We start from the raw sequence: 15,783 nt of genomic DNA, 5'->3' as shown, positions 1-15,783 counted from the left end.
GCTCAGTGTGACCCAGCTCAGTGTGACCCAGCTCAGTGTTTGCCAGCTCAGTGTTTGCCAGCTCAGTGTTTGCCAGCTCAGTGTTTGCCAGCTCAGTGTTTGCCAGCTCAGTGTTTACCAGCTCAGTGTTTGCCAGCTCAGTGTGACCCAGCTCAGTGTGACCCAGCTCAGTGTTTGCCAGCTCAGTGTTTGCCAGCTCAGTGTTTGCCAGCTCAGTGTTTGCCAGCTCAGTGTTTGCCAGCTCAGTGTGACCCAGCTCAGTGTGACCCAGCTCAGTGTTTGCCAGCTCAGTGTTTGCCAGCTCAGTGTTTGCCAGCTCAGTGTTTGCCAGCTCAGTGTGACCCAGCTCAGTGTTTGCCAGCTCAGTGTTTGCCAGCTCAGTGTTTGCCAGCTCAGTGTGACCCAGCTCAGTGTTTGCCAGCTCAGTGTTTGCCAGCTCAGTGTGACCCAGCTCAGTGTTTGCCAGCTCAGTGTTTGCCAGCTCAGTGTTTGCCAGCTCAGTGTTTGCCAGCTCAGTGTTTGCCAGCTCAGTGTTTGCCAGCTCAGTGTTTGCCAGCTCAGTGTTTGCCAGCTCAGTGTTTGCCAGCTCAGTGTTTACCAGCTCAGTGTTTGCCAGCTCAGTGTTTGCCAGCTCAGTGTTTGCCAGCTCAGTGTGACCCAGCTCAGTGTTTGCCAGCTCAGTGTGACCCAGCTCAGTGTGACCCAGCTCAGTGTGACCCAGCTCAGTGTTTACCAGCTCAGTGTTTGCCAGCTCAGTGTTTGCCAGCTCAGTGTTTGCCAGCTCAGTGTTTGCCAGCTCAGTGTTTGCCAGCTCAGTGTGACCCAGCTCAGTGTTTGCCAGCTCAGTGTGACCCAGCTCAGTGTTTGCCAGCTCAGTGTTTGCCAGCTCAGTGTGACCCAGCTCAGTGTTTGCCAGCTCAGTGTTTGCCAGCTCAGTGTTTGCCAGCTCAGTGTTTGCCAGCTCAGTGTTTGCCAGCTCAGTGTTTGCCAGCTCAGTGTGACCCAGCTCAGTGTTTGCCAGCTCAGTGTGACCCAGCTCAGTGTTTGCCAGCTCAGTGTTTGCCAGCTCAGTGTTTGCCAGCTCAGTGTTTGCCAGCTCAGTGTGACCCAGCTCAGTGTTTGCCAGCTCAGTGTGACCCAGCTCAGTGTTTGCCAGCTCAGTGTCTGCCAGCTCAGTGTCTGCCAGCTCAGTGTTTGCCAGCTCAGTGTTTGCCAGCTCAGTGTGACCCAGCTCAGTGTGACCCAGCTCAGTGTTTGCCAGCTCAGTGTTTGCCAGCTCAGTGTTTGCCAGCTCAGTGTTTGCCAGCTCAGTGTTTGCCAGCTCAGTGTTTACCAGCTCAGTGTGACCCAGCTCAGTGTTTGCCAGCTCAGTGTGACCCAGCTCAGTGTGACCCAGCTCAGTGTTTGCCAGCTCAGTGTTTGCCAGCTCAGTGTTTGCCAGCTCAGTGTGACCCAGCTCAGTGTTTGCCAGCTCAGTGTTTGCCAGCTCAGTGTTTGCCAGCTCAGTGTTTGCCAGCTCAGTGTTTGCCAGCTCAGTGTGACCCAGCTCAGTGTTTGCCAGCTCAGTGTTTGCCAGCTCAGTGTTTGCCAGCTCAGTGTTTGCCAGCTCAGTGTTTGCCAGCTCAGTGTGACCCAGCTCAGTGTTTGCCAGCTCAGTGTTTGCCAGCTCAGTGTTTGCCAGCTCAGTGTGACCCAGCTCAGTGTTTGCCAGCTCAGTGTGACCCAGCTCAGTGTTTGCCAGCTCAGTGTTTGCCAGCTCAGTGTTTGCCAGCTCAGTGTGACCCAGCTCAGTGTTTGCCAGCTCAGTGTGACCCAGCTCAGTGTTTGCCAGCTCAGTGTGACCCAGCTCAGTGTTTGCCAGCTCAGTGTGACCCAGCTCAGTGTTTGCCAGCTCAGTGTTTGCCAGCTCAGTGTGACCCAGCTCAGTGTGACCCAGCTCAGTGTTTGCCAGCTCAGTGTTTGCCAGCTCAGTGTTTGCCAGCTCAGTGTGACCCAGCTCAGTGTTTGCCAGCTCAGTGTGACCCAGCTCAGTGTTTGCCAGCTCAGTGTTTGCCAGCTCAGTGTTTGCCAGCTCAGTGTTTGCCAGCTCAGTGTTTGCCAGCTCAGTGTGACCCAGCTCAGTGTTTGCCAGCTCAGTGTTTGCCAGCTCAGTGTTTGCCAGCTCAGTGTTTGCCAGCTCAGTGTCTGCCAGCTCAGTGTTTGCCAGCTCAGTGTGACCCAGCTCAGTGTTTGCCAGCTCAGTGTTTGCCAGCTCAGTGTGACCCAGCTCAGTGTGACCCAGCTCAGTGTGACCCAGCTCAGTGTTTGCCAGCTCAGTGTTTGCCAGCTCAGTGTTTGCCAGCTCAGTGTTTGCCAGCTCAGTGTTTGCCAGCTCAGTGTTTGCCAGCTCAGTGTCTGCCAGCTCAGTGTCTGCCAGCTCAGTGTTTGCCAGCTCAGTGTTTGCCAGCTCAGTGTTTGCCAGCTCAGTGTGACCCAGCTCAGTGTGACCCAGCTCAGTGTTTGCCAGCTCAGTGTGACCCAGCTCAGTGTTTGCCAGCTCAGTGTTTGCCAGCTCAGTGTTTGCCAGCTCAGTGTGACCCAGCTCAGTGTTTGCCAGCTCAGTGTTTGCCAGCTCAGTGTTTGCCAGCTCAGTGTTTGCCAGCTCAGTGTTTGCCAGCTCAGTGTTTGCCAGCTCAGTGTGACCCAGCTCAGTGTTTGCCAGCTCAGTGTGACCCAGCTCAGTGTTTGCCAGCTCAGTGTTTGCCAGCTCAGTGTCTGCCAGCTCAGTGTGACCCAGCTCAGTGTTTGCCAGCTCAGTGTTTGCCAGCTCAGTGTTTGCCAGCTCAGTGTTTGCCAGCTCAGTGTTTGCCAGCTCAGTGTTTGCCAGCTCAGTGTTTGCCAGCTCAGTGTTTGCCAGCTCAGTGTTTGCCAGCTCAGTGTTTGCCAGCTCAGTGTGACCCAGCTCAGTGTTTGCCAGCTCAGTGTGACCCAGCTCAGTGTTTGCCAGCTCAGTGTTTGCCAGCTCAGTGTGACCCAGCTCAGTGTTTGCCAGCTCAGTGTGACCCAGCTCAGTGTGACCCAGCTCAGTGTGACCCAGCTCAGTGTTTGCCAGCTCAGTGTTTGCCAGCTCAGTGTTTGCCAGCTCAGTGTTTACCAGCTCAGTGTTTGCCAGCTCAGTGTTTGCCAGCTCAGTGTTTGCCAGCTCAGTGTTTGCCAGCTCAGTGTTTGCCAGCTCAGTGTTTGCCAGCTCAGTGTTTGCCAGCTCAGTGTTTGCCAGCTCAGTGTGACCCAGCTCAGTGTTTGCCAGCTCAGTGTTTGCCAGCTCAGTGTTTGCCAGCTCAGTGTTTACCAGCTCAGTGTTTGCCAGCTCAGTGTGACCCAGCTCAGTGTTTGCCAGCTCAGTGTTTGCCAGCTCAGTGTGACCCAGCTCAGTGTTTGCCAGCTCAGTGTTTGCCAGCTCAGTGTTTGCCAGCTCAGTGTTTGCCAGCTCAGTGTTTGCCAGCTCAGTGTTTGCCAGCTCAGTGTTTGCCAGCTCAGTGTTTGCCAGCTCAGTGTTTGCCAGCTCAGTGTTTGCCAGCTCAGTGTTTGCCAGCTCAGTGTTTGCCAGCTCAGTGTTTGCCAGCTCAGTGTTTGCCAGCTCAGTGTTTGCCAGCTCAGTGTGACCCAGCTCAGTGTTTGCCAGCTCAGTGTGACCCAGCTCAGTGTTTGCCAGCTCAGTGTTTGCCAGCTCAGTGTTTGCCAGCTCAGTGTTTGCCAGCTCAGTGTGACCCAGCTCAGTGTTTGCCAGCTCAGTGTTTGCCAGCTCAGTGTTTGCCAGCTCAGTGTGACCCAGCTCAGTGTTTGCCAGCTCAGTGTGACCCAGCTCAGTGTTTGCCAGCTCAGTGTTTGCCAGCTCAGTGTGACCCAGCTCAGTGTTTGCCAGCTCAGTGTTTGCCAGCTCAGTGTTTGCCAGCTCAGTGTTTGCCAGCTCAGTGTTTGCCAGCTCAGTGTGACCCAGCTCAGTGTTTGCCAGCTCAGTGTTTGCCAGCTCAGTGTTTGCCAGCTCAGTGTGACCCAGCTCAGTGTTTGCCAGCTCAGTGTTTGCCAGCTCAGTGTTTGCCAGCTCAGTGTGACCCAGCTCAGTGTTTGCCAGCTCAGTGTGACCCAGCTCAGTGTTTGCCAGCTCAGTGTTTGCCAGCTCAGTGTTTGCCAGCTCAGTGTTTGCCAGCTCAGTGTTTGCCAGCTCAGTGTTTGCCAGCTCAGTGTTTGCCAGCTCAGTGTTTGCCAGCTCAGTGTTTGCCAGCTCAGTGTTTGCCAGCTCAGTGTTTGCCAGCTCAGTGTTTGCCAGCTCAGTGTTTGCCAGCTCAGTGTTTGCCAGCTCAGTGTTTGCCAGCTCAGTGTTTGCCAGCTCAGTGTTTGCCAGCTCAGTGTTTGCCAGCTCAGTGTTTGCCAGCTCAGTGTTTGCCAGCTCAGTGTTTGCCAGCTCAGTGTTTGCCAGCTCAGTGTTTGCCAGCTCAGTGTGACCCAGCTCAGTGTTTGCCAGCTCAGTGTTTGCCAGCTCAGTGTTTGCCAGCTCAGTGTTTGCCAGCTCAGTGTTTGCCAGCTCAGTGTTTGCCAGCTCAGTGTGTCCCAGCTCAGTGTTTGCCAGCTCAGTGTTTGCCAGCTCAGTGTTTGCCAGCTCAGTGTTTGCCAGCTCAGTGTTTGCCAGCTCAGTGTGACCCAGCTCAGTGTGACCCAGCTCAGTGTTTGCCAGCTCAGTGTTTGCCAGCTCAGTGTGACCCAGCTCAGTGTTTGCCAGCTCAGTGTGACCCAGCTCAGTGTGACCCAGCTCAGTGTTTGCCAGCTCAGTGTTTGCCAGCTCAGTGTTTGCCAGCTCAGTGTGACCCAGCTCAGTGTTTGCCAGCTCAGTGTTTGCCAGCTCAGTGTTTGCCAGCTCAGTGTTTGCCAGCTCAGTGTGACCCAGCTCAGTGTTTGCCAGCTCAGTGTTTGCCAGCTCAGTGTTTGCCAGCTCAGTGTTTGCCAGCTCAGTGTTTGCCAGCTCAGTGTTTGCCAGCTCAGTGTTTGCCAGCTCAGTGTTTGCCAGCTCAGTGTTTGCCAGCTCAGTGTTGCCAGCTCAGTGTTTGCCAGCTCAGTGTGACCCAGCTCAGTGTGACCCAGCTCAGTGTGACCCAGCTCAGTGTTTGCCAGCTCAGTGTGACCCAGCTCAGTGTTTGCCAGCTCAGTGTTTGCCAGCTCAGTGTGACCCAGCTCAGTGTGACCCAGCTCAGTGTGACCCAGCTCAGTGTGACCCAGCTCAGTGTGACCCAGCTCAGTGTTTGCCAGCTCAGTGTTTGCCAGCTCAGTGTTTGCCAGCTCAGTGTTTGCCAGCTCAGTGTTTGCCAGCTCAGTGTTTGCCAGCTCAGTGTTTGCCAGCTCAGTGTTTACCAGCTCAGTGTTTGCCAGCTCAGTGTGACCCAGCTCAGTGTTTGCCAGCTCAGTGTTTGCCAGCTCAGTGTTTGCCAGCTCAGTGTTTGCCAGCTCAGTGTTTGCCAGCTCAGTGTTTGCCAGCTCAGTGTTTGCCAGCTCAGTGTTTGCCAGCTCAGTGTTTGCCAGCTCAGTGTTTGCCAGCTCAGTGTTTGCCAGCTCAGTGTGACCCAGCTCAGTGTGACCCAGCTCAGTGTTTGCCAGCTCAGTGTTTGCCAGCTCAGTGTGACCCAGCTCAGTGTTTGCCAGCTCAGTGTTTGCCAGCTCAGTGTTTGCCAGCTCAGTGTTTGCCAGCTCAGTGTTTGCCAGCTCAGTGTTTGCCAGCTCAGTGTTTACCAGCTCAGTGTTTGCCAGCTCAGTGTTTGCCAGCTCAGTGTTTGCCAGCTCAGTGTTTACCAGCTCAGTGTTTGCCAGCTCAGTGTTTGCCAGCTCAGTGTTTGCCAGCTCAGTGTTTACCAGCTCAGTGTTTGCCAGCTCAGTGTGACCCAGCTCAGTGTTTGCCAGCTCAGTGTTTACCACCTCGCTGCGGACCAGCTCGCTGCGGACCAGCTCGCTGCGGACCAGCTCGCTGCGGACCAGCTCGCTGCGGACCAGCTCGCTGCGGACCAGCTCGCTGCGGACCAGCTCGCTGCGGACCAGCTCGCTGCGGACCAGCTCGCTGCGGACCAGCTCGCTGCGGACCAGCTCGCTGCGGACCAGCTCGCTGCGGACCAGCTCGCTGCGGACCAGCTCGCTGCGGACCAGCTCGCTGCGGACCAGCTCGCTGCGGACCAGCTCGGCGTGGACCAGCTCGGCGTGGACCAGCTCGGCGTGGACCAGCTCGGAGTGGACAAGCTCGGCGTGCACCAGTTCAGCGTGACCCGGCTCGGCCTGTACCGGCTCGGCCTGTACCGGCTCGGCCTGTACCGGCTCGGCCTGTACCGGCTCGGCCTGTACCGGCTCAGCCTGGACCAGCTCAGCGTCGACCAGCTCAGCCTGTACCAGCTCAGCGTCGACCAGCTCAGCCTGTACCAGCTCAGCCTGGACCAGCTCAGCGTGGACCAGCTCAACGTCGACCAGCTCGGCGTGGACCAGCTCAGCGTGGACCCAGCTCAGTGTGGACCCAGCTCAGTGTGACCCAGCTTAGTGTGGATCAGCTGACCGACTGCAGCTGAGTGTGGACCAGCTGAGTGTGGACCAGCTGAGTGTGGACCAGCTGAGTGTGGACCAGCTGAGTGTGGACCAGCTGAGTGTGGACCAGCTGAGTGTGGACCAGCTGAGTGTGGACCAGCTGAGTGTGGACCAGCTGAGTGTGGACCAGCTGAGTGTGGACCAGCTGAGTGTGGACCAGCTGAGTGTGGACCAGCTGAGTGTGGACCAGCTGAGTGTGGACCAGCTGAGTGTGGACCAGCTGGGTGTGGACCAGCTGGGTGTGGACCAGCTGGGTGTGGACCAGCTGGGTGTGGACCAGCTGGGTGGGGACCAGCTGGGTGGGGACCAGCTGGGTGGGGACCAGCTGGGTGGGGACCAGCTGGGTGGGGACCAGCTGGGTGGGGACCAGCTGGGTGGGGACCAGCTGGGTGGGGACCAGCTGGGTGTGGACCAGCTGGGTGGGGACCGGCTGGGTGGGGACCGGCTGGGTGGGGACCGGCTGGGTGGGGGCCGGCTGGGTGGGGGCCGGCTGGGTGGGGGCCGGCTGGGTGGGGGCCGGCTGGGTGGGGGCCGGCTGGGTGGGGGCCGGCTGGGTGGGGGCCGGCTGGGTGGGGGCCGGCTGGGTGGGGGCCGGCTGGGTGGGGGCCGGCTGGGTGGGGGCCGGCTGGGTGGGGGCCAGCTGGGTGGGGGCCAGCTGGGTGGGGGCCAGCTGGGTGGGGGCCAGCTCACAGTCACACAGCTCCGGGCGGCCCAGCTCCGGGCGGCCCAGCTCCGGGCGGCCCAGCTCCGGGCGGCCCAGCTCCGGGCGGCCCAGCTCCGGGCGGCCCAGCTCCGGGCGGCCCAGCTCCGGGCGGCCCAGCTCCGGGCGGCCCAGCTGCATTGTGGACCATCTGACTGTGGTCCGCTCAGTGTGGACCAGCTCAGTGTGGACCAGTGCATTGTGGACCAGTGCCGTGTGACTCAGCTCGGTACGGACCAGCTCAGTGTGACCCAGCTCGGCCTGAATCAAGTGTGAACCAGCTTATTGTGGATCAGCTCACTGACTGCAGCTCAGCGTGGACCAGCTCAGCGCTACCCAGCTCAATGTGACCCAGCTCAGTGTGACCCTGCTTGGTGTGGCCCACCCTAGTGTGGCCCACCCTAGTGTGGCCCAACTTATTGTGGCCCAACTTAGTGTGGACCAGCTCATTGTGGACCAGCTCAGTGTGGACCCAGCTCATTGTGGACCAGCTCATTGTGGACCAGCTCAGCGTGGACCAGCTCAGCCTGTACCAGCTCAGCGTGGACCAGCTCAGCGTGGACCAGCTCAGTGTGGACCCAGCTCAGTGTGGACCAGCTCAGTGTGGACCCAGCTCAGTGTGGACCAGCTCAGTGTGGACCCAGCTCAGTGTGGACCAGCTCAGTGTGGACCCAGCTCAGTGTGGACCAGCTCAGTGTGGACCAGCTCAGTGTGGACCAGCTCAGTGTGGACCAGCTCAGTGTGGACCAGCTCAGTGTGGACCAGCTCAGTGTGGACCAGCTCAGTGTGGACCAGCTCAGTGTGGACCAGCTCAGTGTGGACCAGCTCAGTGTGGACCAGCTCAGTGTGGACCAGCTCAGTGTGGACCCAACTCAGCCTGGACCAGCTCGGCGTGACCCAACTCAGCCTGGACCAGCTCAGTGTGGACCAGCTCAGTGTGGACCAGCTCAGCGTGGACCCAGCTCATTGTGGACCAGCTCATTGTGGACCAGCTCAGCGTGGACCAGCTCAGCCTGGACCAGCTCATTGTGGACCAGCTCAGTGTGGACCCAGCTCGGCGTGACCCAGCTCAGCGTGGACCAGCTCAGCGTGGACCAGCTCAGTGTGGACCAGCTCATTACGGACCAGCTCAGTGTGGACCAGCTCATTGTGGACCAGCTCAGCCTGGACCAGCTCAGCCTGGACCAGCTCAGTGTGGACCAGCTCAGTGTGGACCAGCTCAGTGTGGACCAGCTCAGTGTGGACCAGCTCATTGTGGACCAGCTCAGCGTGGACCAGCTCAGCCTGGACCAGCTCAGCGTGGACCAGCTCAGTGTGGACCAGCTCATTGTGGACCAGCTCAGCGTGGACCAGCTCAGCCTGGACCAGCTCATTACGGACCAGCTCAGTGTGGACCAGCTCATTGTGGACCAGCTCAGCGTGGACCAGCTCAGTGTGGACCAGCTCATTACGGACCAGCTCAGTGTGGACCAGCTCATTGTGGACCAGCTCAGCCTGGACCAGCTCAGCCTGGACCAGCTCAGCCTGGACCAGCTCAGTGTGGACCAGCTCATTGTGGACCAGCTCAGCGTGGACCAGCTCAGTGTGGACCAGCTCATTGTGGACCAGCTCAGTGTGGACCCAGCTCATTGTGGACCAGCTCAGTGTGGACCAGCTCAGTGTGGACCAGCTCAGTGTGGACCAGCTCAGTGTGGACCAGCTCATTGTGGACCAGCTCATTGTGGACCCAGCTCATTGTGGACCAGCTCAGTGTGGACCAGCTCAGTGTGGACCAGCTCAGTGTGGACCAGCTCATTGTGGACCAGCTCATTGTGGACCAGCTCATTGTGGACCAGCTCATTGTGGACCAGCTCATTGTGGACCAGCTCATTGTGGACCAGCTCAGTGTGGACCAGCTCAGTGTGGACCAGCTCATTACGGACCAGCTCAGTGTGGACCAGCTCATTGTGGACCAGCTCATTGTGGACCAGCTCAGCGTGGACCAGCTCATTGTGGACCAGCTCATTGTGGACCAGCTCAGTGTGGACCAGCTCAGTGTGGACCAGCTCAGTGTGGACCAGCTCATTACGGACCAGCTCAGTGTGGACCAGCTCTGCGCGACCCAGCTCTGCGCGACCCAGCTCTGCGCGACCCAGCTCTGCGCGACCCAGCTCTGCGCGACCCAGCTCTGCGCGACCCAGCTCTGCGCGACCCAGCTCTGCGCGACCCAGCTCCGCGCGACCCAGCTCCGCGCGACCCAGCTCCGCGCGACCCAGCTCCGCGCGACCCAGCTCCGCGCGACCCAGCTCCGCGCGACCCAGCTCCGCGCGACCCAGCTCCGCGCGACCCAGCTCCGCGCGACCCAGCTCCGCGCGACCCAGCTCCGCGCGACCCAGCTCCGCGCGACCCAGCTCCGCGCGACCCAGCTCCGCGCGACCCAGCTCCGCGCGACCCAGCTCCGCGCGACCCAGCTCCGCGCGACCCAGCTCCGCGCGACCCAGCTCCGCGCGACCCAGCTCCGCGCGACCCAGCTCCGCGCGACCCAGCTCCGCGCGACCCAGCTCCGCGCGACCCAGCTCCGCGCGACCCAGCTCCGCGCGACCCAGCTCCGCGCGACCCAGCTCCGCGCGACCCAGCTCCGCGCGACCCAGCTCCGCGCGACCCAGCTCCGCGCGACCCAGCTCCGCGCGACCCAGCTCCGCGCGACCCAGCTCCGCGCGACCCAGCTCCGCGCGACCCAGCTCCGCGCGACCCAGCTCCGCGCGACCCAGCTCCGCGCGACCCAGCTCCGCGCGACCCAGCTCCGCGCGACCCAGCTCCGCGCGACCCAGCTCCGCGCGACCCAGCTCCGCGCGACCCAGCTCCGCGCGACCCAGCTCCGCGCGACCCAGCTCCGCGCGACCCAGCTCCGCGCGACCCAGCTCCGCGCGACCCAGCTCCGCGCGACCCAGCTCCGCGCGACCCAGCTCCGCGCGACCCAGCTCCGCGCGACCCAGCTCCGCGCGACCCAGCTCCGCGCGACCCAGCTCCGCGCGACCCAGCTCCGCGCGACCCAGCTCCGCGCGACCCAGCTCCGCGCGACCCAGCTCCGCGCGACCCAGCTCCGCGCGACCCAGCTCCGCGCGACCCAGCTCCGCGCGACCCAGCTCCGCGCGACCCAGCTCCGCGCGACCCAGCTCCGCGCGACCCAGCTCCGCGCGACCCAGCTCCGCGCGACCCAGCTCCGCGCGACCCAGCTCCGCGCGACCCAGCTCCGCGCGACCCAGCTCCGCGCGACCCAGCTCCGCGCGACCCAGCTCCGCGCGACCCAGCTCCGCGCGACCCAGCTCCGCGCGACCCAGCTCCGCGCGACCCAGCTCCGCGCGACCCAGCTCCGCGCGACCCAGCTCCGCGCGACCCAGCTCCGCGCGACCCAGCTGATTGTAGACCCGCTCAGCGTGGAGGCCAGCTGGGTGGGGGCCAGCTGGGTGGGGGCCAGCTGGGTGGGGGCCAGCTCACAGTCACACAGCTCCGGGCGGCCCAGCTCCGGGCGGCCCAGCTCCGGGCGCCCCAGCTCCGGGCGCCCCAGCTGATTGTAGACCCGCTCAGCGTGGAGCAGCTGGGTGTGGAGCAGCTGGGTGGGGGCCAGCTCACAGTCACACAGCTCCGGGCGCCCCAGCTCCGGGCGCCCCAGCTCCGGGCGCCCCAGCTCCGGGCGCCCCAGCTCCGCGCGCCCCAGCTCCGCGCGCCCCAGCTCCGCGCGCCCCAGCTCCGGGCGCCCCAGCTCCGCGCGCCCCAGCTGATTGTAGACCCGCTCAGCGTGGAGCAGCTGGGTGTGGAGCAGCTGGGTGGGGGCCAGCTCACAGTCACACAGCTCCGGGCGGCCCAGCTCCGGGCGCCCCAGCTCCGCGCGCCCCAGCTCCGCGCGCCCCAGCTCCGCGCGCCCCAGCTCCGCGCGCCCCAGCTCCGCGCGCCCCAGCTCCGCGCGCCCCAGCTCCGCGCGCCCCAGCTCCGCGCGCCCCAGCTGATTGTAGACCCGCTCAGCGTGGAGCAGCTGGGTGTGGAGCAGCTGGGTGTGGACCTGCTCCCGCCTGGACCTGCTCTGTGTGATCTGGACATGCATGTCCACCGATCACTGAAAGTGACAACACATTTGGACAAGGTGCTCAAGAAGTCATGCAGCATCCTTGCCTTCATCGGTCGGACATTGAACATAAAAATTGCCAAGTCGTGTTGCAGCTGTATTGGACCTTCATTCGCCCACATTTGGAATAATGTGTAATATTCTGGTCTCCACACTACCAGAAGGATGTGGATGCTTAGGAGAGAGTACAGAAGTGGTTTACTCGGATATTGCCTGGAATGAAGGGCATTAGCTATGAGGAGAGGTTAGATAAACTTGGTCTGTTTTCACTGGAACGACGGAGGTTGAAAGTTGACCTGATAGAGGTCTACATGATAATTTGTGGCATGGACAGAGTGGATATTCAGATGCTCTTTCCTCGGGTAGGAGGGTCGTATACTGGGGGACATAAGTTTAAAGTGCATGGGGAAAAGTTTAGATGTGCGACACAAGTATTTTACACAAAGGGTGGTAAATATATGGAACGCACTGCTTTGTGAGGTGGTGGGAGCAGGTGCGATAGCGACATTAAAGGGACATCTTGTCAAATATATGAATAGGGTGGGAATGGGAGGATACGTACTGCGTAAGTGCAGACAGTTTTAGTTTAGGCAGGTGCCATGTTTGACGCAGGCATGGAGGGCCGAAGGTCCTGTTCTTGTGCTGTATTGTTCTTTATTCTTTGTTCTATCTCTAATCTCCCTCACAGGTACACTGTCAGTGACCAGCTCCCTACTCTTCAGATATAGTCCAGTTGAAAATCTAGACCCAAGACTATCCTGATCCAAGTTAATAGCGAATTGAATTTGATTTATTGTCATGTGTACCGAGGTACCGTGAAAAGTATTGTTCTGCAAACAATACTCCAGACAGGTCGTTCCATTCATGAAAAACCATAGGACATATGATAAATACACAATGTAAATACATAGTCACAGACATCAGGGACAGAATTCTCCCCTACCCGGCGTGACGGAGGGTCCCAGAGTAGGGGAGTGGCGCCAACCACTCAGGGGTCGGGCCTCCCCAAAGGTTGGCACCAGAAGACCGGCGCTAAAAACCGGCGCCCCCGGCAGCGGGGCTGGCCGAAAGGCTTTTGCCGGTCCGCCCATGCGTGGCAGTGACGTCAGCGGCAGCTGGCCGCTGATGTCACTGCCGGCGCATGCGCGATGTGGGGTTCTCTTCCGCTTCTGCCATTGCGGAGGCCGTGGCGGCCGCGGAGGAAAATAGTGCACCCAGGGCACTGGCCCGGAGTCTGAGCAGGGGTCCCGATCGCGGGCCAGGCCACCGTAGGGCACCCCCCGGGGTTCGATCGCCCCCCCAGGACCCCGGGGGCCTGCTCGTGCCGCTGATCCCGCCGTTCCAGAGGTGGTTCAAACCTCGGCGGCAGGAGAGGCCTCCCAGCAGCAGGACTTCGGCCCATCTGGGCCGGAGAATCACCGCAGGGGCCTCTCCGATCGGAGTGGCGAGATTCCATCGCCGCAACTTCCCGGGTGGCGGAGAATCTCTGACACGGCGGGGGCGGGATTTTAGGCGGCCCCAGGCGATTCTCCGACCCTGCTGGGGGTCGGAGAATTTCGCCCCAGGTGAGCATACGTAGTACAGTACTATTTAGTAGAGAAGATGTGTGAAGAAATCAGTTCAGTCCAAAAGAGGGTCATTCAGGAGTCTGGTAACAGCGGAGAAGAAGCTGTTTTTGAATCTGTTTGTGCATATTCTCAGACTTTTGTATCTCGTGCCGATGGAACAAGTTGGAGGAGAGAATTACCCAGGTGGGAGGGGTCTTTGATTATGTTGCCTGCAGTTGGAGGTGTAGACAGAGTGAATGGATGGGAGGCAGGTTCGCTTGATGGGCTGGACTTTGTTCACGATTCTCTGTAGTTTGTTATGGTCTTGGGCAGACCAGTTGCCAAACAAAGCTGTGATGCAGCCAGATAGGATGCTTTCTATGGTGCGTCTGTAAAAGTTGGTAAGAGTCACTGTGTACATGCTGAATTTCCTTAGTTTCATGAGGAAGTATAGGCATTGCTGTGCTTTCTTGGTGGCAGCTTCGACGTGGGTGGACCAGGACGGATTGTTGATGATGTGCACAACTCGGAATTTGAAGCTGCCAACCACCTGCACCTTGATGCTGACAGGGGTGTATACGACGCTTTGCTTCCTGAAGTCAATGACCAGCTCCTTAGTTTTGCTGACGTTGAGGGAGAGATTGATATCATTACACCACACCACTAGGTTCTCTATCTCCCTCCTGTACTCTGACATTTTCGTTGTTCAAGCTCCAACCCACTACAGTCAGCAAACCTGTGGGTGGAGTTGGTCCAAATTTTGCATCACAGTTGTGTGTGTATAGGGAGTGTCGTTGGCGCTAAGTACGAAGCCTTGTGGGGCCCCGGTTTGAGGACCTATGTGGAGGAGGTGTTATTTATCCTTACAGATTGTGGTCTGTGCGTCAGGAGGTTGAGGATCCAGTTATAGAGGGAGGAGCCAAATCCTTGGTTATGGAGTTTTGATATGAGCTTGGCTGTATGTGACTGCAGCATGCTCGCCCCCTTGGTCCTCCTCTCATCAGTCACTCTCTCCTCCAGCCCTGCTCTCTATTCCATCTCATCGTATTGACGAGACACACAGAGGTTAGGGTGATGAGGATTTGACGTGTGTTGTGGGAGGAGGTTAGATTTCCTGACAGGTTCTTGCGATTATCATTTTGACGGTGTTGCTTGCTGGTTGTTTAGAGGTAAGGGCCCTTCTTTACCCTTCAGCTGCTTCACATTACTTGGAATACACAGTGTGCAACCATAGATACAGTTAAAGCTGGAGTTTGCTACATCTCTCCCTCCAATTAACCAAAACTACCTGAGCTAACGTATCAACCATCCACCTGTTTGTTTGATACAAACAGAGGTGCCAACACATTCCACAGCTTCCATATCACAGTGGCATCAGTAGCCAAGAATTCTAGATTCCCTCGACAATGAGGGCCTGCCAAAGGTTCGTAATTTCCCAGAAAAAAGAGCATCACGGTAGCATTGTGGATAGCACAATCGCTTCACAGCTCCAGGGTCCCAGGTTCAATTCCGGCTTGGGTCACTGTCTGTGCGGAGTCTGCACGTCCTCCCCGTGTGTGCGTGGGTTTCCTCCGGGTGCTCCGGTTTCCTCCCACAGTCCAAAGATGTGTAGGGTAGGTGGATTGGCCACGCTAAATTGTCCTCGGTGTCCAAAATTGCCCTTAGTGTTGGGTGGGGTTATGGGGATAGGGTGGAGGTATTGACCTTAGGTAGGGTGCTCTTTCCAAGAGTCGGTGCAGACCCGATGGGCCGAATGGCCTCCTTCTGCACTGTAAATTCTATGAATCTATAAAATGGTGACATTGTGCCAGCTGCAGCCCAAGACCTGTTAGCAGGGATTGTTGAGTCTTAAACACAAGCTATTCTCCAACTGCCGCTCCCCGTCTAGTTCCCAGCATGCTGCCAGTTAGGAGCCAAGCTCTCAGCATTGCCTTGTTATAGCATCCTGAAGGACCACCATTATTCACCTGTGGAATGTGTTGAAAATCCTGATTTTCGCTGCTGAATTTATGCCAGGAGTAAGGCAGACTGAGTCCTTTCTTTCACTTGCATGCTATTGTGTTGATTGTGTGATTTTTATTCCTGGCCTGGCTGTTCCCACCAATCCTCATTTCTGTGGCTGTGTGGGTTTACAGTTGGCTCTGGGCAATGATGTTTGTTTCTGTTACTTATCCCAAGAATGGGTTCTGCTCTTCCCCGGCAGGAAAGCTATTTTCGACATTCCCGAAGAAGATCCTAACTACAACCCACTGCCTGAGGACCGACCTGGGGGTTTCAACTGGGGCGTGGGACGGCTTGGGGGCTAATCACAAACCAATCGCGAACAACTTACTCACTGCAGGGCTACAAAGGATGTATTTGTTGTCTTTTTCCTCTCTTCTGCTCCCCATCACCATAGTTCAGCTCGATGAATACCATCCAGCAGATTGCCAGAAAGCACTTCCTGTATGATGCATACCCCGTTGACTCTTGAGGGTGAATCGATTGGCCAAACGTGCCGCGAGAGTGTCTGGAATCACTGATTTTTCAATGAGATTTGTCGAACTGGATATCTGAGTGTTCACATTAATTGTCTCTTAGAAGATCAAATCGCTGAGGCTACATTCATCTTTGTTGAATTTGTAGCCACATTTTTTTTTATCTAACTGATGGTTTTTATAAACAGTTGTGGACTGCTGAAAGAATTATTTTACAATGACCTTGACCCATCAACTTCCTTTTGATCTGAGACATCAAATTCCTGCACAAAACACCATTTGTACTCTGCAGAGTAAATGCAGGAATGTGTTACCTACGCACAGACGACCTCAGCGATCTTTCGATCATTATATTTTGTCAGTTGC

The 15,783-nt window shown here is 58.4% G+C and overlaps 1 protein-coding gene across 1 annotated transcript in view; it reads left to right on the top strand.

The window, feature by feature from the left end:
- LOC119974563 (derlin-2-like) overlaps window positions 1–15,240 on the top strand; it is a 78,169-nt gene extending 62,929 nt beyond the window's left edge. Inside the window, exon 7 of the mRNA XM_038813556.1 lies at window positions 15,144–15,240. Within this exon, the coding sequence (XP_038669484.1) occupies window positions 15,144–15,179 (36 nt within the window). The 3' untranslated portion in view covers window positions 15,180–15,240. The remainder of the gene's footprint in view (window positions 1–15,143) is intronic.
- Window positions 15,241–15,783: the final 543 nt, after the last annotated feature.

This window comes from Scyliorhinus canicula, chromosome 12, assembly GCF_902713615.1.
Source record: "Scyliorhinus canicula chromosome 12, sScyCan1.1, whole genome shotgun sequence".
Taxonomy (NCBI): Eukaryota; Metazoa; Chordata; class Chondrichthyes; order Carcharhiniformes; family Scyliorhinidae; genus Scyliorhinus; species Scyliorhinus canicula.
Note: the sequence above shows the minus strand (reverse complement) of the source record. Positions and strands in the feature narration are given on the sequence as shown.